The sequence below is a fragment of the Xiphophorus maculatus genome, chromosome 6, assembly GCF_002775205.1.
Source record: "Xiphophorus maculatus strain JP 163 A chromosome 6, X_maculatus-5.0-male, whole genome shotgun sequence".
NCBI lineage: Eukaryota > Metazoa > Chordata > Actinopteri > Cyprinodontiformes > Poeciliidae > Xiphophorus > Xiphophorus maculatus.
Window position 1 is genome coordinate 14,702,862 of NC_036448.1, and position 23,871 is coordinate 14,726,732.

The following is a 23,871-nucleotide window of genomic DNA, read 5'->3' on the forward strand; positions in this document are numbered from 1 at the left end:
AGCTCTGGTGAGCAAGAAAGATCAAATGTTTCCATATGCTCTGTGGAAACTGTCAGTGACAGCTGTTACATTTCTTTTTGTTTCCCTTTTTGGAAGTCTTTGCACAAATGCTCATTCAAAAAGAGCCAATGTTGATAACTTATTGACCTTTCTGGTGTCAGTAATTTTCCATAGAAATGCTACACCCTGCGTGCCTTTTATTTTTATTTTTTTTATAGTTGTTTACTGTGCGACTGCAAATGCCTGAAGCCCTCTGATGAAACAACTAACCAGCAGTGTGTTGCAGTGATTCTTGGACTGGATCTGCAGGTTGCTGGATCTTCTTGGCAGCACAGAGAGGAGAGGAGACGATGGGGGGGCGGTGAAGAGACGACGCCGCCTTGCTTTGATGACGCTCGCCGTCGGGAGACATTTGGACAGCCTTCAGCCTATATGTAACCCATATACACGCCGACAAATGGTGCGCGTGAGTAGGAGATGTAGTGCAGCTCGTGAACCTGGAGTTACGGGGATGTTTCGGCCGTCACTGTAGCGTCGCCGCTCAGCCGCAGAGCCCCGCAGCTTGGAGGACAAAACCCCGCGGTATCATCTGTTGATCGGATTGGGAGACAATTAAGCGCAAAAGCCATGAGCCGCGGTCCGACTTCCAGGTAGGTGGCCGAGAAGGACATAAGGAGAGCGACTGCGATGGGAATGAGAAGCAGCGTCGTTAAGAAGCAGGGGTTGTTTATCTGGTGCAGGTACAAAGCCATTGGTATGCACATTGAGACTTCAGAGGCTTCAACACATCGGCTGCTATTTCCATTGGCGCCATTCTCTCTCTCTCTCTTTCTCTCTCTCTCTTTTTAAATTCCCACTCGGTCATAATTGAAGGCTGCAGACTTGCGCTCATCAATGGCGGATTGGTGCGTAATTCAGCCATGAGTGTATCGTTTCTGCTGCTTGAATGCACCATTTCCAGAGGAAAAAAACCCAACAAACAAACAAAAAAAAAAAAAAACCACCCCAACAAGTGTGGCTTCTGCACTGCAGCCTCGCTTCATTCACACAGAGCTGCGGGCAGAGCGACTTCACCCTTCCACTTGTTGGTCATATAAGTCAAGATCACAGCGTCCAGAGGTGCCAGGCGAGACAGCTGTTGTCTTAGAGATCCTGTACGCGTGTTTAAGATTGGTAGGGAGAAATAATCCAGAACACCTAAGCCTCCTAGCTGCAGTCACTGCCACAAATCTGGTTTGTTTGGCTTTAATTAGCTCCATTTATCAGACGCACAGAGCTGGCTACCTGCAGTGGGAGGATTCAAAAGAGACTCCACAGCATGAATATATTATGCAGGTGTGAAATGTTTTATTTTATTTCTCCCCACCAAAAAAATAACATTGATTTTCACATACTTTTTGTCATCATTCAATAACGTTTAATTAACATCAAGTGCAGGGCCGGATTTAAGAAGATGACGGGCCCCTCATTTATGGTTCCTTGGACCCAAACAGACACAGTACAATTTGATGGTTGCAATAGTCGATCAGCTAACTTCCTGTCTGCCTTTCTGGAGGACAGAACAGAACAGAGTGATGCCCAGACACAGTGACGTGCGGTCAGGGGAGGCAAGTGAGGCAGAGCCTCACCTGTCATCATGGAAAAATAATATGTAAGGATGAAATAAGTTATATTGCTATTTTCACCCGTGGTTTGTACTATAAAGTATTTATTTTTCATTTAGCTTAACCAATTTTGCTTATTTTGTCCCTCAAAATCGCTGAATTTTCGCAATTTCCCATTCAAATGCTTGGAAGCGCAGCAGGTGAGGCAGCAGCGAGCTGAGCCTCACCTGGGATTGCGCAACCTCTCGCTAACTGCACTGGCTGCCACCCTATGGGAGAATGTTCCTCCTGTCTGTACGTCGCTAATAAAATAGTAAAAAAACATTTAACATGTGAACTGATTTTCCATAATTTAGCTTATATATATATATATATATATATATATATATATATATATATATATATATATATATATATATATATATATATATATATATATATATACAAAGTACTGTGCTATTTGTCACCAACTGTTTGTATAACGCGTTTCGTGTCCTGAGGAGCGATCAGAAACGGCAGAGAACAGATTAGTTCTCTTGCCTCATGGCAGGGGGCGCTCATGATCCCAGACATCGGTTTTGTGACTCCATACCTGCAGAGTGCCAGCAAGCTAGAAATACAGTAAATAAGTCAAGTTAAAAAATAAAAATAAAAAAATATGTAAAGTACAGCGATATATTTGTTTTCTCCTCTCTCCCGACGTCAACATGGAAGACTACGTTTCTACATTTAAACAGTTTTCTAAAGTGGACTTTCAGTTGAAGCAGGAGATAATAACTAAAGGAAGACCAACACCGGAGCTGAAAGGTTTCCTTCGAGACAGTTTGATGATTCTCAAACGGAATAGTATACAAGAAAAGACATGCCGAGCATAGACTTGGCTTTGGATGAACGGATATTTCTGTGCAGAATTTTTGGTGCATGGTTTTAATTTATAAGTAAAGGTGAGACGGCAATAACATGGTTTTTTTTTATGAAATGTGCCTTTTGTGGGCTACAGTTTGCATGTCTAAAGAATTCAGTAAAGTAGAAGCGTTAGCTGATCTACCACAGCAATCATTTATTAATAAAACATTCAGCCTAAAACATACTACTGCAACAGACTGAATGTTCTGTTTTGTAGGCAAAATTCTTGAATGTTTTTTGGCGTTAAATCCTAAAACATGAAGGGGCATTGTTGCCAGTCTGGACAGCTCTCAGGTGACAATAATAACATGATTAGTTTTAACTTTCGGTACCAACAGAAACGTTTCTCAGAAGACCTGATTGGTCTGCTGGCCCGGTGGGATTAAAGGATTAAAGCAAGTCACTCATACAGGTTGCTCTAAAACCAAGCAGCAAAAGGACCGTGTATTCAAATCTCAAGTACACAAGTAGCTGTTTACCAATCTTTCTTCTGTTTGTTCTTTGTGATTTAAAGGTAATGATTAGAAAGCAGGGAGTTCTAGGTTTTTAGAATTAGGAGATAGATAAAGCAGACCCTAATGGTTCTTTTATTTCACATTTTTAATAATGAAACACTCACTTTAATGTTCTAGTTGGAAAGATTTCCTCAACAAGTGAAAATGTAGCAAATTAAATTGATAAGACTTTAAATAAAATAAAACACAATCGTCAATCAAGCATGGCAAAAATATATAAATAAAACTAATAAAAACACTTAACTGCTAGAAAATATGACATAATTTTCTGAACATTTCAGATTGCCCTGCTGAAATTGCTTTAATTTCTTTAAATAGTTTTTTTTTTTTTTTTTTTTTTTACAAAAACTTTCCTTATTGGCCCAAATTACCCTGGGGTAAAAAAAATGAATACTTTTTTTATTTTGTTGACGAAAAGGACTAAAACAGAGTCCAAGTCAGGCACAATAAAAATGAGCTGAAAGGCAAATGTACGTTCATAAAAGCACACACATCTCAATTATGTATAAAAGAAATATTTACTACCTAAAGGGGTTCATTTTTTATGTGATTCATTTGACAAATTTAAATTTAGGTATAAAAATAAAACTATGTTCTATAAATATGTTTTTGTATACAGATGTCAATCTGAGATTGACCATCGACTCTTATTGTGGTCATAGAACAAATCTTAAGAAATTTGGATGTTTTTTTCTTATTTATGTGTCTATTCCATTTATGCCAAACCAAAAAAATTCAACTTTCTTGAAAACAAAACCATGCTTTGATAAAACCAAGAAAAGCCTGATCCATAGTTTTTAATGTTTAGTTCTGTTGTTTATTTATCATTATTTGAATGTGTTAAAAGGAAACTATATACATGTTAAGCTGGGAAAAGTACATTTTCTTTGTTCTGTCAAGACGTAGGAGACAGTATCTGCTTAGAAAAAAGGGTAAAGTTGAAATTAACACTTCCACAGTCTATGTTTCTGATTTGGTTGACAGGGTTGCTTCTTGTTTTTTTATTGGGAAATAACTGAAATAAGTAAATGTAACGAAATATGTAGGAACCATACAAATGCGATGCAAATGCAGCTTAATTTCATGTGACCTATAACAATCCCCACTGAAGTGTGGCGCTGTCCACTGTGCTGAAATCTGTGTGTCTGAATCTCAGGAGGGACCTGTGTTTGTCAGCGTTCAGCATGAGTGTCATCTCACGGGTGTGTTTTCCAGGCTGAAGCTCTCCTCTGGGGAGCGTTGACTGTCACCTGAGCTGCAGAAACAGTTTCCACCTTCATATCACTTCCTCCCCGAGTTCCCCGCCTGCCTGTTTGCGCGCATTTCCTGTCATGCTTGACTTCAGTGTAAGCCTTTTACCACCGCCGGGAAGATTTTCCTTCTTAGCTGCTTTAGGAGCCAATCTGCTTAACAATATCTGTTAAGTCATGCATGTTTGCTCGGGCTACGCGTCTCTTGCTTGTTAAAAGTCCCAGAAACAGAAACGGGACATGTTTTGAATCCGCCTTGTCCAACTGATCCAGTTGGTCATGTGAGTTTACCTTTTGAGGGCACAGAGTTCATTAGGTAGCAGTATCGGTTTCAATCAGCAGCTCTGCGCTAAGCGCGTTCGGCTGGAACTGCTTTACCCACACACCATATGTCTCCTCAGTCAAATGGAGACTGCTGCCCCAGCCCTCTGACCACTCGGACCGGGTTTCACCGGCTTACTGTGGCTTTAGCAGCATCTGTGCAGCAAATTTAGGGCATTGCTGTCTGCTTGTCTGACTGGTGGTTTAAACCAGCAAAGCGGAGCGGTGATGTTTAGTTGTGTGGGTTTATGACGCCCTGAAACCATCTCTGCGTGTCCGCAATGACGCCAAGCATCAGGAGTAGCGAAAGAATGGAGAGGCAAAGAGTGGAAGAGGTAGGAGAACTTCACACTGAAGTTAGTTTTTTTTTCCAGGTGTTTATATTATTCATCCGCTGGATCATAAAATCTGCAGTAGTGGGTATGCTGGGGAATGTAAGCTGTTTGTAGGAAGATGAAACAGCTGCTGAATTTCATGCACAAATGCGAAGAACTCGAGGCACACTTTGATGAAACGTCATGTTTCTTTTTTTGCAGGTGAAATTTGAAGAGAGTGAAATGATTCCAAAGTCGGGAAAATCTCCGGGAGACTCCAGGAAAACAGTCGGCATCCATGAATTTGCAGCGCTCGCCAGATCTTCATTGAATGGTAAGCTAAATCTTGCAAAAGCTTTTTCTGAAATGGTACATTTAAAGATCAGCCGCCGACCTTTACACCTCCGTTGGATCCAGGCATCTCTCAGGCGGTAAGGGACCATGTGACGAAGCCCACCTCCCTGGCCCAGGGCCGGGTCGCCCACCTCATAGAGTGGAAAGGCTGGCCGAAGCCTACAGGTCCTCCACCAGGCACTCACTCCCAGTTCAACTCTTACTGCCGTCTGACCGAAGGGGAGAAGGAGGCTCGGTTTGCTGCAGGTATTCACCCCTTTTCTCCTTTCTCGCCCCCGCAGGAACTTTTACAATTTAAATCCAGTTTTCAGAGTTAGGATTACTGCTAGTTACAGTCACATGTCTGTTTGGGTAAACATGTGCATACTTTACTTAGCATGGTTTAACTGCAGCATCATCTCGTGACCGGCGTCCACCTGCTGTCATGAGACTAATCCCTTCAAAACTCCTCTGTCTCCACGCGAAAGGCCCCGCCCAGCCGCCGGCTACCCCGGCCACGGGTTTGTCTTGACAGCAGATGGTGGCCCTATTAGACGCACTCTCAGAACACTTCGATGCTCACCGACGGTACAGCAGCGTTTGTTGTTTTTGCCGTGACTCATCCTTCCTGGCGCTGGTGACATCGCTGCAGCTTGATGAGGAGATAATGTGAGGGGGAGGAAAGCAGGGAGCAGACGAAGCCCGGCGTACATCACGCGCATTATGAAGTCTCTTCGTCTTGATAGCCTAATTAATGCAGCAAAATGCCAAAAGGTTGCCTCACCATGAGCGTTTCAAACAGAAAGCCAGGAGAGCTATTGTTTTCCCTCTTACAGGCAGCTGATTGCGTCTGAGCCACTTCCGAGGTATCTGAGGGGAATTTCAAACAGAATGTATTGATATTTTTGAAGCCATAACCATGAACTCCTCTGATTAAATGTATAAGAGTGATAAATGTTGATCTTGCCTTTGATTCAAACAAAAAATGTGTAAAGATAAATAAAAGGGTACCTTTGCTATTCCTTATTGATATCAGACTTTAAGCATTTTTTTAAAATACATTTTCTACCCTCTTTATTAGATCTAAGACCTACATGTAGAAGCAAAACATTACCAGAAAAAAAAAAGCAGAAATTATGGTTCAGGTTATTCTGTTTTCTCGTTCAACCACAATCTTACACGTTAGACTACTTGTTTTATGGAGCAATCTGGATTGTTATAAAGTTAAAAGTAACGTCACTTGGTTTGCGAATGAATGAATCTTATAACTTAAACTTTACTCAATCGCACAACTTTAAACTATTCAACCAATTTCACAAAGAGAAGTGGGTTAACATTCCTCCAAGCTGATGTAAAAGACTCTTTGTCAGACATCAACAGATTTCATAATCCTCCTGGAAATGCAGGAAGCTTTAATTAGATTTGAACCCAGAGGAGCCGTGACCTGATGCTCCTCGGTGGTGTAGTGCTCACAATGTCTAACTAAGCTAAACCTGTTTTCCTGCTAGGAGTGGCTGAGCAGTTTGCAATTGCCGAGGCCAAGCTGCGTGCCTGGGCGTCGCTAGATGATGATGAGGAGGACGAGGAAGACTTCAATGATGAAGAATCCCACACCAACGGACAGAGTTGCAACTTATCCACAGAGAATCCAGGTATCCATCTTCATCCTCTTCTTCCATAACCCTCGCTGTTTTCATTCATCACCTCTGACAAGGCGCTCACCTTCTGGTTTTCTTCCCCCATAATTCATTTCACCCATGTCCAGAGGTTCTGACTGTCTGCTCCTCTCTCAGGCGCCGCCATGTCCAAACCAATCGGCGGAGTGCCATGCCAGCCTGAGAGCCAAGACGTCGAGCTGCCACAGTCTGTTCATCCCGTAGGCTCCGTCAGCAGCGGCGGCCCTTTTCAAGACAGGCCTCCGACTGATCATGACCTACAGAGCGGCTCGCCGTCTTCGCGCAGCGACTGCATGTGTCCATTCCTGGAGGAAGAAGAAGAGGAAGAGGAAGAGCGGCTGCACGGGCTGGTGGAGAAGCTGACTCCCTTGCAGGAGCAGCGTGGCGAGGACTGCGTCCACAGCAAGCCGGAGTGGCGGCCCCGGAACCGGAGCAGCAGGTTCGACTCCTGCTACTCCACCTCTCACTCCGAGTCCCCCGGCGAGGAGGACGAGGAAGACGAGGAGGAGGAAGGCAGCGTGTTTCACGAGGTGCGGGTGTGGCACTGCAGCCCCAGAGGCTTCTTCTCCGACCGGGGGTCTTCTGGAGTGGCGTCTTTCGACGAAGAGGAGGAGGTGGAAGAGGTAGAGGAGGAGGAGGAGGAGAAGAAGGAGGAGAAGGAGTATTTGATGTGATGTATCGTCCATGTTTATGTCTTTCTGAGTCGATGTTGATTCCGATACGACATAGATCTAGTCCGATGACATTGTGAACCTCCTCTCATCTCCTCTTCCCCTCTTCCTGCCATCTCTCCTCCTCTGGAAGCTTTTCATCCGTCAGCCTTCCAGGCCTTTTACTGATCTCCTCCCACAGGTTATTGCTGCTGTAAACAGTGCACGTGTTGGAGAGTTTAATCAGGATGTAAAGCTGTTGTTCAAACTGAGTTTTGTATATTTTTGTGAGGAGTCATGTGCTGTTCATTTGTTGTTTTTTTTCTATGGATGTTTTGTAGTGTGGCGTATTTTCCAGCTCATCCTGTGTCACATGGGTTTGATATGGAAAGCACGAGTGTCCTGCATACAGTATATAAATATGATTTTTGAAACAAGATTCACTGGTGGTTCTTTCTTTTTCAGTCATAGCGAAAGCAAAATATTGGGGAATAAAAAAAGGAATCAAATTCTCAGTTTTGATTTGCACATTTTTTTTCTTTAAATTTATTCATTCATGTACAAAAACAATTTCATGTTCTCTGAAAAATAACAATGGTAGTTGAGTTCAAAATGCACAATCCTCCTATGTACATCAGCATGTAGATTTTCCTCATCTGTGTATTTCTGTATGTACAAAGCATATACAGGCCAGTGTCATATAAAGGGAGATACTACAGACTTATTGCTTAACTAGATACGCTGCAAATTAGCTCAGATGCTCTCTACTATTAATTCCTTATACATTACCTTATAATGCAAGCATTACTGAATGTTCCATACGCACCCAAAAAGTGATAGACATTTATTGCACAAACAGAGAAAAAAAACAAATCTGATTTGCTGCAGGTTAGGCATGGGCCAGTAACTACTATCAAGGTAAATCAAGACTTTAAAATGTTACAAAACTGTGATAATTTCACATCTGATCATTCTCAAGATTTCAATAATTTTTAATAAGACGTCAGATAAAATGAAGGATTGCTTGTTTTTCTCCAGCTCTATGGCTTATAGAGTAATGCACCCTCAACCCCACCTGTTTCTGCACACTTATGTTCAGCTGCTCAGTAGAAGGCTACTAAACATTTATCGCAATAAGATAAAATGGTATTAAAAAGTCAATTTCCCCAATTCCATTCAAAAAGTATAACTTAATATCTCCTTTAGATCCAGGAAATACAACTTGGTGTGAATTTTAACAGATATCACTTACAGCTAATGAAATGATTTAAATGTTACAGTTAAGACTTATACAGAAATGTTGTTTTGGCCTCCACAACTACAGGGGAGATTGCTGAACAGTATCCAGTGAATAGACAGGCACTGACAGCCTCTGTAACAAGAAGAAAGGTAAGTCACCAAATGCAATTTCTGCTTGCTTACAGTATCCAAACATGTTAATGGAAACAAGAGTGTAAGGAAAATATTTGCCTGTGTGCAGTTCAGATATCAGGGAATCCTAAAGCACTTCATGCTTCACACTGCTGATGAGCTTTATAAAGATGCTGATGTTTACTTTCCAACAGGACTTGGCACCTGCCCACAATGCCAAAAGTACCAATAGCTGCCTTACTGATCATTGTGTTATTGTGCTTGATTGGCCAGCAAACAAAACCCCTTAAGGAATTGTCAGAAGGAAGATGAGAGACACCAGACTCGACATAGATGACCTGAAGTCTGCTATTAAAGCAACCTGGGTGTCTTAACACCACAGCAGTAGTACAGGCTAATTGCCTCCATTGACTGCAGTTTTCCATGCAAAAGGAGAAAACACAGAAATATTGAGTGCATGTACTGTATGGACTTACTTTTTATTAGGGTGACATTTCTACAATTGAAAATGTTACTCTTTTTTTGTCCTATATAATACTCTTGTTTTCTGAGAATGAATTGAAAGTTTTCATTAGCAGTAAGTCAAAAATCATTTAATAAGAAAATATTATTTGCACATTCTAATTTGTCGAATTATTAATAAAAGACAAATTCAGCTGAATTTTTTTTCAGTTGTGATAAACGTAAAAAGTCTTTAGGCGGTAATTTAATTAATATCTGTCACTTCCATTAAGGTAATGCTCTTTTGAATCAACAGCTGACAAACAAAGAGCCGTATTTTTGTTAGCCAGCAGCAAAGCAGAATGGCTACCTGGGCACAACAGCCTGAATAATTAATCAGTTTGTTAGTTTTTCAGTGTTGGTCTGACGTTAAAAAAAAAAGATGTCAAGACTTAGTTTCTATAATAATTCATGAAAACTATTCAATTCAGCAGGGGTTTATTCTTCAGCTTATGCATAAACATCTAAACAACACTGACTTTTATATCCTCAGTGAGCTGTCTGTATGGGTAGCAGCAGCAGGGTTAATGGTCGTAATCACATTTAGACAATGTTACTGTGTGAAAATGTTTCTGTTCACATTGTTAAAACCAATGTATTTTTTACTCAGGGCAAAAAAAAGGAAAATCTCATACTGGCCCATGCCTCCTGCAGCCAATTCACAAATGATTTAAAAAAAAAAATGAGTTGAAGCTAAAATAAATCCATCAGCAGTATTCACACAGCTTTTCAGGCTTTGTACAGTGGTTAAACTGCTCCTTTAGAGCTCAGGCTGGATTGAATGTACTCTGTTATAAAGAGACGGTAAATACCCACAGACCACACACAGAGGAGCGTTGGGGTGTGTTTGTGTGTGTGTGTGTGTGTGTGTGTGTGTACAACAGCCTGTAAATTTTGCAACTAGGCCCCCTCATTAGTCATGCACTTTAAACTCACATACAGCAGCAGAAGATGTTCAGATGATGAAACGGACTCTCTATGTCGTCCTTACGGAGTCAGCCGCTGTAAAGCCGAACAAGGCTCTAACAGTGACTGGTGTAAGATGATAATTACAATGTGCTTTACTGCTAAGTTGGAGCCCTGTGTCCAGCTGCAGGGATCTCTGGAAGCTGCCTTTGTCATCGTTTGATCAGATCCCAGAAATACATTTTTGGGGGCTGATCCATAGACCAGTATCTGATATCAAAAGAAAGACCAATACTGATGACAATATACCTTAAATAATACAGTCTGCAATTTCCCTTTGCTTTATTAATAACATGAATGTATTGCATTTCATTTGACACATAAACCAACAACACATCTTATTATTAGTCACCGACAGAGGCTCTCAGATTTGTGCATTGCTCTTACATAGGTAGTTTGGATCAATACCATCATGTGCTTATGTCAGTAATTCCCTTGTCATTCTGTGCTTTCAGTATTATTTGCTCTTTTCAGTTTTTAGCCAACATTACTCGCACAGGAGCCAATAAATTCATGTACTTTTTCTTGGCTTCAACTCAACAGGACCTTATTTTGGCTAATTAAACGTAGGAGACTGGACCAGATTTAATTATGGAAAGTTTTTGGTTGCTCACACATGAAGACGTCTAAAACACACACACGCACACGCCCACACAAATATAAAACTGTAAAGCTGGTGTTGATATATCTTATTGTCAACAAATCCCCTTTGAAAGACTTAAACAACAAAGTACCGGTACTCTAAAATTAGACAATGGGGCTTCATGTGCTCCTGGAACAGTCGCAACTATAGTCGCCATGGTTGCTTAGATCTAAATATGCACAACTCTGTCTGAACATTCACCACATATTATCAATTAAGTGACATTTCCTAAAAATGGTGTGGACATTATCTAATTTTTTTGTGTTAGGAGGACATAATAAAGCATTAGTCTTTAACAGGTCTTAAAATTTGGTGAATAGCCTCGGCTCAAATGTAACGGCTCATAACATCTTATAGCATCATAAATTAATATCTACAAAGCTTAAATGCAGAAACACTGTGTGAGAAACCAGGGGAAATATTGCTGCTTTATATAAATGCAAATGATGAGTAACAGCATGTTGCTTCTTATCAAACGTGCCAGATTACCTGAAAAATAGTAAAGTCGACCGTCCGATTAAAGCAGTTGTTTGGGGAAGTTGCAGGTTGTGAGTATTCTTGTGTTGAATATCAACATAAACAAATTGACAAATACATTTTGTGAAATAAATAAATAAATGTTGCTTAAACAATATAGAATGAGACAACCTCTTGTGATTCCTACATTTAAACAAACCACAAGACTTATGGAAAAATGCATTAATAAGGCCACCAATGTTTTGTTATAATGCAAAAACCATTTTTAGTAAAATCAATCAAGCTCAGCAAACATCTCACTGCAACTATGAGGCACGGTGTTAGAGGAGGGATTAGTGGGCTTGTTTAGCTCAGAACAGTAGGCATATGACACGCCCCAGAGAATACCACCCTGGGCGGAGAACCATAATGCAACCATACACTAAGTTAAAATATATGATACTATCTGTCACAGAGTTAATATTTCACCTAATAGAACACTGATTCTTGAAAATCTACATCAGAAAGCTGCACCAAAATCTTAGCACACTGTGTAAAATGTAAAATAGTACTCAGTAATTTCAGACCTCAACCTGAACAAAATGCTCTGAGCATGAACTACTGCCTGCAAATTATAATGAGGGTCACAGAAAAGACAATTACTGTAAGGTACTGCTGTTAAATTTAGTGCTCACTGAATAATGGTGGGTATATTATTCACACAGTGGTTCTGAGTTCTGACAATATGCAATGTGCCATGAGCCGTTTCTCACCTGATGTTGTATTTACCGGATTTTTAGACCAGAAAAGAAGCAAACACATTTTTTATTTATGTCTTCATAAAATATGACGCATGCACTCTGATCAGTCACTATTAACACTTTTTGTTTGTTACAATCACAAACATTAATAGATTTTAAAGGGATTTTAAGACACCAGTATAGAGTAACACATAATTGTGAACTGAAAGGGAAAAGACACAAAAATATGAAAATGTGTGTGGTCTAATCAACCAATTTCTCTAAATAAAATCATGTGTGACCAATTGACTCCTGGTTAGACAATAGAGTCCAGGTGTGTTTCATTTATTTTAAACACTGAGGATACAGCCATGCTGCAAACGCCTCAGGGAAAAAGCAATTATTAGTAGAAAAAAAAAAAATCCAACAAATGTTCTGTTTGCAGTTTTGAATTGCCACCATAGGAGGCAATAAGGGCCTCTGGTCAGATTAGAGCAAAACTTATCTTTCTGGTTTATATGCAAAACTAGTGTTTTGCATATAGCACCATAATGGGCAGATGTCACATTTAAACATTTCATTCATAAATTAATTTCTTAAAGTATTTTTTCTCATTCCTCTTAAAATCCCAATAAAATACATTGAAGTGTGTAGATGTGATGTGACAAATAGAATTGTAAGAATAAGTTTAGAGGGTAATGTTTGTGCCAGGAACTGTGCATTGATTACATATTGCCACTTGAAAACGAGGCACTCAACTGCATTAGCAGACATCCCTTTGCTTACTCTCAATCAATAGTACTTATTTTAACCAATCACATGACTCGAGCCAATTATTTCGGCAAAATATTTCACCTGAAATCTTTAGTACAATCATAAAAAAGCCATTCGTTTAATCCACAACTGTGATATAGAGGATCTTTTTGTGATCAGGGGTTTGTTAATCTCACGAGTAACCAGCTACTTCAGAAAGAACTCTGATTAATATCTAGAGCCAATCTAGGCACTAACTAGTCGTTGTTGAGTTTCCCTACCAACTCAACATTGCTCCCCTGCAACAATGCAAATACTCCTAAATAGACACTTCACACCTATTTTTAGTCAGAGCCGTTTTCTTCCCTGTTGAGGCCAACTTGCTGTTTTTTTTCCTCTACAATGTGACATGGTCAGCAAATTCAGTTTAGCTGTTCAGCTGTGATTTGTGAGCCTTGTGCTTTAAGCTTTCTGACTTCACACTTTCTCATTAACAAACTTTATCAGCAGCACACGAGGGGAAAGGAGGCTTTCTGCAACATATGTCTGGGACCATCCTGGTTTTCCAACGATAAACAAACCTTGATGTGGACATTTTTGAAAATACAGAAATATTTGGTCTGTCATAAATAATCTGTTGATGGCTAAAAAAAAATAAAAAATAAAACCGGCCTTCCCCTATCAACAGACATTCGCTCACATCACTGGGTTATAAACACAAGTGTCTAGGCTGGACTGATGCAAATTTAAGAAACAGATACATTGATGAGGCGACAGGATAGATAAGCTTTAGATTAGCATTCTGATTGGTCCTTGATGTGGTCAGTGCTACCCTCTCCCCCAGGTTCTGATTGGTCCATGTTTAGAGTCGGACTCCTGTGCTCTTGTTCCACCTCGTCCGGCGCTGGCGCGGGGTCGGCAGGGTCATGGTCACAGCCCAGCTCTGACTCCTCAGTGTGAGAGGGGCTACAGTCAAAAGTAAACTCTGATTGGTCCTCGGTGAATGAGGGGCTTTCTTGAAGGACGAGGTCTGACAACTGGTTATCACTGTTTTCAAATTGCAAATCAGTCTTGTCTGAAAAGCTGACGGGGACGTCTTTGAACGAAAGGTCCAGCTTTTTCGCCGCGTTCGGAGGCTTAGGTTCCCGTGGCAAGGACAGCCCTCTGTGACGCATGCACAGCTTGTGTAGTTCTGTTACCTCAGATACGCTTGTGGTGTTCCCACTGTCACGGAAACTGGCCAGAGGAGGGCGTACTTTCACTCCAGTCACTGTGACCGAGCCCTCTATGGCCTTACGCAGCTGCAAATACCGAGAAGCAGGCAGCAGGAAAGTAGGAAGCAAGCACAGCCAGTGGGAGCACAGAAAAAAAGAGAAAATTGTCAATTAAATATCTTTCAAAAAAGACACATAAAGGTGAAAAAATTTAAGAAATCCTATGCTCACCTCTTTGAGAGAAACCACTCCAACTAGCCGTCCCATGCTGGTCACGTAGGCGTGACCCAGGCCCAGCAGAGAGAAGATAGTGTGAGTCTGTGGGCGAGGAGGAGAGGTGGGTCATGGCCTGAATACAGACTTGAAAGGGGCTCATTTGCATTTTGCATCTGGTCTGTGTGAACTGTCATGCAGGGACGGGACAGCATTGTATTCTTGGCTTTCAAGATGGTCACAGAGTCAGATCAGGCGGCGTAGACTTCCACTGATTAAGAGATTTTTCACAGATTTCATTTACAGAGAGAGGATAGTTTAGAATAATTTATCACAGAATACCTTTTTTAGGATGATTAACTGTTTATATCTAAATTTAAACTAGACATGCTCAAGTTATGAACATTTGGTGAAATAAGGGCACCCGTTTCTACAGGCTTCGTATCAAACGCAAACCCTCGTCTGTTTATTTAAATTACAGTTCTGCCAGTTAAATTTAAATCAAATGGTATTAAAGGTTGTTGGCTATTTCTGTACCTTGTGCAGAGACGTTTGCTCCACCAGCTGGAAGGGGGCGGGATCAATCTTGCAGTTCTTGAAATCCACCAGCTGATCAAGCTGCTGATCCTCCCACTCGGCTATCTGCAGAGGGATAGAAACCAGAGTTAAAAAAAAAAAGAAAAAGGGTTTTAAATATCTGAATTACAGAAGTCCTCCTGACTTGTCTCACCTCTGAGGGAGTCATGCAATCTTCCACCTCAGAAGACTCCTAAAAATACAAAAAAGTGAGACAGTCAGTGTTTTATTTTTATGTCTTTAAAACTGCATAACTTGGAAAAACACATCAAAACACATTACAAGGCAGCAGCTGGTTTTAGTTTCAATTTTGAATAAGTTTCAGAGTTCCAGATGAAAAAAATATGTAATGTGTTTTACTGTGCCTTTCCAGATATAGTCACACCATAATAATGTTTTCATATTTTGCCATAAAACAACAGCAAACTTCAAAGTATTTTGTTGGGATTTTATGTAACAAACTCAAAGAATCAAATCATTTCAAAATAGTCAACCCTGCTGAGTAAGTACTTTGTAGAGACACCTTTCACTGCAGCTGCATCCCAAATCTTTTCAATCAATCAATCAAATTTTATTTGTATAGCACATTTCAGCAGCAAGACATTTCAAAGTGCTTTACATCATTACAAACACAGAAACACAAAGCAACATAGAATCAATAATCAAAACAAAGCATTAAGTCAAGTTCCATCAATAAATTTGTAATTGATTTTATGGCTTTTATGGTTTGTCTATCATTATTCCAGGTCAAGAGACTAGATTGTTTGGCCATTCTTTTTTTTTTGCACGATATCTCCAGATCAGGCTGCTTGGATGGAGAGTCTCTGTGACTGGGTCTCTCAAACACTTTAATACTCTATTTACAAACTATTTAATTGTAGCTCTGGCTGTAGATTCAGGATTGTTATCCTGCTGGAAGAGAGCTACCGCCCCAGTGTCAAGGCTTTTTCAGCCTGTAACAAGTGTTCTTTAAGGTTTACTCCCATGCATTATCTCATCAACTTTGGTAAAGTTCCCTGCCTCTACAAAAGAAAAAAAAATCCACACGACACAAAGCTGCCACTACCATTAGCGGCGACAAGGCAAGGTGAACAAAGGAAGACTTTTTACCATTCAATCAACTTCTAAATGCACTCTGTTGCATTGCATTTTATCTTTGTAAGAGAGGCTTTATGTTCCTTTCAGACATTTATTTGCATACTGTACACTACATTGTATAAGTTTAAATCCCAAATAAAACACGCTGTGTTTGTGGTTTTAAAATGACAAGATATGGAAAACATCCAGGGGTGTGAAAACCACTCTACAGTTTTATTAATGCAAGAGAAGAAATATGTTAAAAAATGCACAGTCACACTGAACAAGTTTAGAGTGAAAACATCTGAAAGCAAGAGCATCTTGACCAATCTCACACACACTCTCTCTCTGCAAAAAGCCACTCTGATGCTTTCGGTTTGAGCACCACAAATATTTTTGCTCCAGCACTTACTATGCGCACGTCGCAAGGCAACAGTTACTTAGCAACAGTCTCTAGGCGGCAGACAGTCTTACCGCCATGGAGATCCTCACTCCTTTGGGCTTGGGCTTTGTTTTGTCAGGAGACGCCGGCCCGGCCGGACTCTTCCAGCCCGGGGAGAGAAGGCATCACAGCACAAGATTAACACAAGGTTCACATGAAGCGGACAGTCTCTAACCCTGTGAACATGGCAGCCAGACTTCTGCAGGGAAGAAGTCTCTGTGATGTAAGCACAGTTTTACTGAAAGGCTGTAATTACTGCACCACAGATGAAGACGAGGGAACGTGGTCTTTACGAGACACCCGATTTTATTGCAGCTCTTAATGTTTTATGTACAGCCAGGATGAATGTACTGTTCATTCTACATTTTGTTTTTAATCCTATTTGAACATCTGTTGTAGAAGAAACTGTGTTAACTATATTTACCTATTTCAGAAGAATGAACTCCCATTACAAATGAAGGCCAAAGGGGAGAATAAGACTAAATCCACACGTTTGAGTCATCAAACTAGAAGCAAACCTTTTTTCTATTCTTTGGAAAAACTCAGTTCAATTTATTATTAAGCTCATAAAATTTAAAAATATGTCTCATTTTGTCTCTTTGTTTCAGTGTTTAATTTAGGAAACTCAACATATTATAGTACAGCAGTAGTGGCTGTTCTACATTTACATGATGGCGTGTTTTTATTTTGAACCAAATAGTAATCAGAAAATAATCATCTTGATTTGTTTTATTATTAGTATTATTATGCATGATCTTGCTGCTATATATTATTATAACAAACTAATAATGATATTAACGATAAATGAAAGGATAATCTAAATGTTTCTGATGGTAAAAATTGAATAAAAATATTCTTTTGTAGTAAAAGTTTAAAATTATTAAAGATGCTTTTACTGATGCACTACCTTCACAAAAATAAACACCTCACTACTGTTGCAGTGGCTTCCTCTCAATTTCAGTTTCCAACCTTTATTTCAGTAGATCTTAATAAGATGGGGGAAAGAAATCCCACTTTAAGAAATGAGTTTTTTTAAAGCATTATTGGTGGCACAATTATTGTCAACTCCAACAGTTCATCTAAAATTAATGTCATAGGAGTAATTTTGCCATTTTTACTTTAGTTTTATAGGTTGATCAGAGTTTGTATAAACTTCTAGTAATTACTTCGTGACTTTCGGTGTCCCTGAAATAAATTTATGAACATGAAGCACAAGCCCATTTTTCTTAGCTATTGTCCACTCAGGTGGATAAGGACCCAAGGTGATCTTGTCTCCATGGAACGAGGAGGCTGGTGAGTGAGGTTAAAAAAAAAACCTTACTGTTAGAAAGTCATAGCAAAGAGAAGTTGGTGTCGGAAAAGGTTTTAGATTTTATCTCCATCGTAATCAGTTGTTTGCTGAGGCAGCCCAAGAAAAAAATATCTACCATCACAAAACCATGTGGAGATAATAATGCTTTTAGTGCTACAAGGAATTCAACTGGACATGTATGCTTTGGTCAGAATGATCTAAGATTGAATTTTTCTGCAACAAGCTCACAAGGTGTGGTGTCAAACAAAGGATGCCCATATTGAAAAGCATCTCATGTCCTTGTGATGCTTTGGGTCTGTTTCTCTTAGAACAATGTAGAGAGCATTTATTTTTACCCTGCTGAGTAAATGTCGTCAGATTAACTTCTGGGTTTTTCCAAGCTGTTCATTGTCAAATTATGTTGTGTTTATGTGGGAAGCTGAAGAAGTCAAAGACAGACTGATAGTTGCCTCGACGCGTGGCTCCACCTCTGGCTGAACTCTAACTAAAGTGAAGTGAAATGTGGGATATCGGAAGACTGGCAGTGAGAGCGCTGTGCAGTCACCAACTGGGGACGGAGCTGTGCACAACGAGAACTGAATGACATCACACTGCAAAGCTCTGGTGCCTTTGGGTGAGTCCTATCCGACAGCAACAGGACAGCAACAAGCCATGGACTCAGAGAGAGCGCATCCTCCCACACAGCACATGTCACACTCGTCCTTCCACAGAAAGCTCACACCTAAGTAAACTCGGTTTTTCTCACCTCCAGCAGCTCGTTGTCTGGATCCGCACAGGAGAGGGTCTGTGAGCCTGACGGGGAAAAAATAAATAAAAAATTAGAACAGATTTTATTAAATCTGCTTTTGAGACTTAAAAATGTTAAACAGTGCCTTGAAAAGTGTTCATAGCCCTTAAACGTCTTCACATTTTGTCACATTACAACCCCAAACTGAAACGTATGTTTGAGATATGAGACAGAATAACACAAAGTGGCACATAACTTTGAAGAGGATTCAAGGATTTCAAGTTTTTCTTATGAGTAAAATTCTGAAAAGCATGAATGCATTTACCCAAGTCAAAACTTTTAACAACTACTTTTTGCTCCATTTACAGCTAAGGTTAGGTCAACACATAAATGCAATAAACATAGCAAACATTTGTACATATAATTTGATAAACTGTTAAACGTCTAAAAAGTGTCAATACTTTTGCCAGGCATAAAATTACATGTTCCAGTTCTTGTTTCTTGTCTGTTTAAGTCACTTACTGTTTGGCGTCTCTGCGTCACTGATGGCCGACACGGTTTTCAAGGCAGATTTCAGAGGAAGTTGAGCATTGGAAGCCACCGGGCTGAAGGAAGAAGACTCCTCTGTGGAGATCTGCATGGACAACACATTAACAGGAGAGACCGGACACAGATACATGCACACAAATACACAAACGCACACAGATCGGCCAAGCACATGCACAGAAACAAACAGGACAGCACGGGTAAAGGCACAGACAACAGAGACACAAAGGAGAGATGTTAATAGAAAGGTTTTAATTTTTCACATTTGTATATTTTGCAAACACTTACCACCACAAAAGAAATATAAAAATAAAACATCCAAAAGCTGCAGCTGTGCCTTTACCTACTGCTCTGTGCTTCACTCATGCTGTTTCTGATCTACTTCTAGTCTACTGCTGCATCCCACCCCAAGCCTGAGTTCATCCCAACCCTGCCCCGGCGCCCCCCGACGCCTCACACCTGCTGGGTGCTCACCAGGAAGCGGACAACTTGGCGAGCACTGGTGTTGGTGGGAGAGTTGAGGTGAACGTGGGCGCAAGGGGAGCTGGGGGTGCTGTCAGAGGTCAGACTGGGCAGGGGATCGTGAGCACCGTTGTCCTGGGCCAGCTGACGAAGGTACTCGAGCCTCCGCTGGCGGCTCAGCTGAAGAGACAGGAGGGACTGGAGCTGCAGTCGCTCTATGGAGCCCAGCAGGATCATGGAGTCTGAGGGAGATGAAGACCAGCTCAATCCGTCATGCATTAAATCACCAGGAAAAAGTGAAATCCTTCCGTACTGGCTCATAAAATGCAATTCTTTCTCCGTTTTTGTGCATCTACTTCCTATTACCTGGCATTACAGATATTTCTTTTGCAGGGACAGAAGGAGTGAGTGAGACGGAGACCACACACCGAGCTAATAATTGTCGGCACCAAGCAGTCGCTCAACGGTGCAGCAAATGTTAAAAGGGTTCGGGGTTCAGGTTCAGGTCAGGCTGGAGGACAGAAAGCTGTCTGTGGCTGCTGCAGCAGCAGGAAGGTCATGTTGCTTTATCTACAAGCTCAGCTTCGGCAAACAGGAGGAACTGTCATCCTCGCTGGACTTGACACAGTTCTGCAACAAGCTTTTACAAAGCATACGTTTACAAATAAATTAAGCGATTTAAAATTATGTCTACCGTCATTTAAAGCAATTTAAAATCTGACAGAGATCAGACCATTTTTAATATGCTCTAATGTAAAAAGGATAACGGAAAAACACAATGTGCATTGATAAGAACTAGAAAAAGCTGTGGAAAAGGAGAAAAAAACACAGTCTAAATTTATTTTCAGCAGCAGCATTTGGAGAATAAACAAAACATACAATGGGTTATACTGTATATTGTAATTTCATAGTCAATCTATTTGTGAACAGAACGGGAAAGAGAAAAAAATAGATCTGGAGGAGGTAAGGAAAGAAGAAATGACATGGATAAGTGAAGAAGTTCAAAAGAAACAAATTAGAAAGTCTGAGTTCAAAATGCTTAGGGTGTATTTATAACAACTAATAATAAAAAAGATAATCAGAAAGGAAAATACCTCTGATGCTGTCCAAATTTATAATAGAAATTTCCCTCTTAACCTGAGAACGATACAAATGTTCTAACAAAATCTAAAGACCCCGTCTCTGGCTGAGCCTCCCACTGTTCCAAACAAGAAAAAACAACAACAAAAAAAAATAAACAATGAAAACAAACCTCTACATTCAACCAGGGCGAGGGTTTTTAGATGCCCAGTCAGCAGCATTTCCTGCAGGTCTCTGTATGAAGAATTCAAGGTGATGAAGCGAACATCTCGGACCATGATATCCTCTACGCGGATGTTATACTTCCTAAACAATGGAAGGAAGAGACATTACTAGTTTGGTGATGGAAAGAGAGAGGTCAAAAATATAAATGAAGTCGAAACAAATAATCACTTTAGATGAGAGCAAAAAAAAAAGACCAAACTCACTCGTGATGTCCCATCCCCAGCTCTGGTAGATATGGGAGCTTCTTGATGCGAATGATGGAGTCGTAGAGGGACGGTTGGAGCGCTTGTGCCACGGCGTTGGCCAGAATGACTGCGATCATCACAGGCAAGATATGGGAGATCTGACCGGTCAGCTCAAACACAATGACCGCTGTGGAAACAGTGTGAGTGACCGCACCAGAGAGCGCTGCAGCCCCTGCACAGAGAAAAGGAAAAGCAGATAAATATTTGCCTTCTTAAATCTTCAGTTACATGAAAAACAGGCTTTTATTACTCTTTGAACAATTCTCTTTTAAAGCTATTTTTATGTGTTATTTTTGTCATTCAAAATTTTACTATTTTTGGGGGGGGATTCTAACAGTAATCATTGCACTAATCTTGTTTTGATGTTTTGCTATGTAGCATTTGCTCCCTGCAAAGTGATTAAAATGTGCTGAAGGCTAAGGCTACAGCAAATAAATTCACCTAAGCTACATAGAATGAGTATAAAATCCAAAGTAGAAGGACCTAGCAGGAGTATAAAAGCTGATTCATAGCAACTCACCAACAACAGCATAACCACCGGGAACTATAGGATACACATCTCCGTGGATGCCATCAGGGAACATGGTTGCCATGACTTCACCAACTAATCTGCCAAATGCTGCACCTGTCAGTCAACAACACACACACATAATGCCTTTCATCCCAAAGAGCTCCCTGGAAAAAAGGAAGGATGCTGACTGTTCATTCACCAATAAGAAAGACGGGCATGAAGGCTCCACACGGGACTGGCATGGTGGTGGCAACAGCAGACATCCAGAACTGAAATACAGGGAAACGCTTGGGTGAAAAAATAAAATTATTCAGAGCAGAGTTTTAGGCTATAGTTTGCTGTGAATTCCTTGTGACCAGATATGGTCAGTAGTTACAGAGGAAGACAAATATCGTGCTATGCAAACTTCGTGACTTCATGAAAATATGCCCATTCAATTACATGAATCTACAGAGGGATTCATGTTGAATCATTATATGATGGAAGCAGGCAAAAGTAGTCAGTGTTCACCTTCATGACGATGAAGAGGATGAGCGTGATGAAGATGTTGACCTGGGGGTGTTTCCAGGCATGATGGTGGCTGATGTAGTCAAACTCCTCAGCTACACCCTGGCGACACCAGGTGCGGTTGTCGAACAGAGCAACCAGAGACTCGTGCTGCGTCAACTGACAAACAGGAAAACTGTCTGTCAGGTCAGAGTGTGACAGAAACAAACCCTCACTGCAGCATACATGTGGCGCCTGCGAACATTTCTGAAAACTTTTTTTCAATTGCTGTTTTTTTTTTGTGTGCAATTTTGTGTTAAACAAGAACAACGTTTCAATAAGCAAGGACAACTTTCTGAACACAAAACTTAACTTTCTTCCTTTCATCCTTTCTTTTATTCTTTGTTTGCTTCCTTTCTTTTTCCTTTTTCTCTGTCCTTCTTTGTCCCTTTCTGATAAGTTTAACTAAATAATTTCTATTTGCTTAAAGGACAAATAATAAAAAGGAATTTTAAAAAAATTGTTTTGTTTTATTACTTAAAAATTGAACACACCGCTTCTTTGTGTGACATCCTGAGATGAACACAATAAATAAGTTAAGATGCCAACAAGCTATTCCTAGGGTACAAATTCCAGATGTTACCAAACACTGAGAAAATGTGTGTAAACCTCTGAAAAATATCTAATTCTTAAATATAAACATTTTATTCATCCTAACTGACCTAAGACAGAAAAAGTTAACATTAGTGAGGGACAAAAAAAGAGTTACTTGTCTTTTTATGCAGTGTATATGATTACAAGTGTAAGAAAACTAGAGTTTTACATGTTGGCTTTATTGAACAAAAATATCTTTTAGACCCAATGGCACATCGAGAGCTCAGGAAAAGTGTACGTGTCAACAAAAATATTTTTGAAACATCTACCATCTGGGCAAACATATCAGCTGCTAAACAGCTTATTAAGCGAGGGAACTCAGCTTGACACCAACTCTCACTTCATTTAAAATGTCCATCAATTATCTCACAACAAACAAGACGCGCTTTCCTCCTGTCAGAATGGTGTCAACGCATTTTCTCACCTGCCCAGCCATGAACTGCCCGAAGCCAGGAGGAAACGTGAGCGTGGACACCAGCAGGGTGACGAGGGCGGGGTACACCAGCCGCCTGACAGGAAGAGACGGACTGTGGGGTCATTAATGGGGGCGCTCTTCACGCCGTGTGTAAGCAGTGGATTCATCGCTCTGTGTATAACTTTTGACGATGACACTTGTCGAACTAGCCTAATTCACACACCTACTTTTCTCCAGAACAACGCCATCACTGTGACACACAGTGTGAGGAGGAGGAGGATGGTAAACATAAGTGAAAAAGAGCCTGGGGGCTTACGGTCAGAGGGTGGAAAGGTACGAAAAAACAACAGTAATGTGGCATTTCAGAAAACAACAATTAATACAACACATTGTGCTTAGGGTGATTTATTCTTTTATATTTCAGCTTATTGTTTCCTAACTCTATTTTAGTTCTGCTTATTTATATCTTGTTGTTCTTTCTTTAGGTGTTTGATTTCTTTGAAGTATGTCTAAGCCTGGTTTGAGTTACTTTTATAAAACATGGGAGAGGAAGACTCCTGAGCAACACTCTACTGGTTTACATGCTCATATACTATATATTGAGTCATATAATCCTATTACATTAAAGCAATCCAATTACATTACTTACATTAAAGCAAAGTTGTCAAACTCATTGCCATTTTGGGC

General features: G+C 40.4%; 2 protein-coding genes across 9 annotated transcripts in view; one reads left to right on the top strand and one right to left on the bottom strand.

Moving 5' to 3' along the window:
• Positions 1-251: 251 nt before the first annotated feature.
• Positions 252-8,008, top strand: LOC102220224 (protein FAM131A-like). 2 transcript variants are annotated; one of them, XM_005796006.2, is made up of 5 exons: positions 252-650; positions 5,133-5,244; positions 5,328-5,510; positions 6,752-6,895; positions 7,037-8,008. In XM_005796006.2, the coding sequence occupies exons 2-5, from the start codon at positions 5,154-5,156 to the stop codon at positions 7,591-7,593; spliced, it is 975 nt and encodes a 324-aa protein (XP_005796063.1). In that variant the 5' UTR covers positions 252-650; positions 5,133-5,153; the 3' UTR covers positions 7,594-8,008. The 2 variants fall into 2 exon arrangements, with proteins under 2 accessions (XP_005796063.1, XP_023190599.1); XM_023334831.1 differs by lacking the exon at positions 252-650 and adding an exon at positions 3,894-4,952.
• A 100-nt stretch (positions 8,009-8,108) lies between these two features.
• LOC102220493 (chloride channel protein 2-like) overlaps positions 8,109-23,871 on the bottom strand; it is a 74,605-nt gene continuing 58,842 nt past the window's right edge. For 3 of the 7 annotated variants that reach the window (XM_023335123.1, XM_023335119.1, XM_023335118.1), the window contains exons 12-25: positions 23,194-23,296; positions 22,140-22,295; positions 21,829-21,898; positions 21,639-21,743; positions 21,077-21,290; positions 20,821-20,954; positions 19,566-19,810; positions 19,083-19,194; positions 18,579-18,625; positions 16,554-16,622; positions 15,157-15,195; positions 14,964-15,068; positions 14,445-14,531; positions 8,109-14,300 (exon numbers count right to left, since the gene is read on the bottom strand). In XM_023335123.1, the coding sequence (XP_023190891.1) occupies positions 13,794-14,300; positions 14,445-14,531; positions 14,964-15,068; positions 15,157-15,195; positions 16,554-16,622; positions 18,579-18,625; positions 19,083-19,194; positions 19,566-19,810; positions 20,821-20,954; positions 21,077-21,290; positions 21,639-21,743; positions 21,829-21,898; positions 22,140-22,295; positions 23,194-23,296 (1,993 nt within the window). In that variant the 3' untranslated portion in view covers positions 8,109-13,793. The remainder of the gene's footprint in view (positions 14,301-14,444; positions 14,532-14,963; positions 15,069-15,156; positions 15,196-16,553; positions 16,623-18,578; positions 18,626-19,082; positions 19,195-19,565; positions 19,811-20,820; positions 20,955-21,076; positions 21,291-21,638; positions 21,744-21,828; positions 21,899-22,139; positions 22,296-23,193; positions 23,297-23,871) is intronic. The other 4 variants (XM_023335122.1, XM_023335121.1, XM_023335120.1 and 1 more) reach the window with 3 other exon arrangements.

What these genes read in the sequence shown, in the direction of transcription:
- LOC102220224 (XM_023334831.1), top strand. Translation starts at nt 4,878, where the DNA reads ATGACGCCAAGCATCAGGAGTAGCGAAAGAATGGAGAGGCAAAGAGTG. An exon ending in TAGGAGAACTTCACACTGAA is followed by an intron (nt 4,953 to 5,132) that starts GTTAGTTTTTTT and finishes CTTTTTTTGCAG; the next exon opens with GTGAAATTTGAAGAGAGTGA. An exon ending in GGAGGCTCGGTTTGCTGCAG is followed by an intron (nt 5,511 to 6,751) that starts GTATTCACCCCT and finishes TTTTCCTGCTAG; the next exon opens with GAGTGGCTGAGCAGTTTGCA.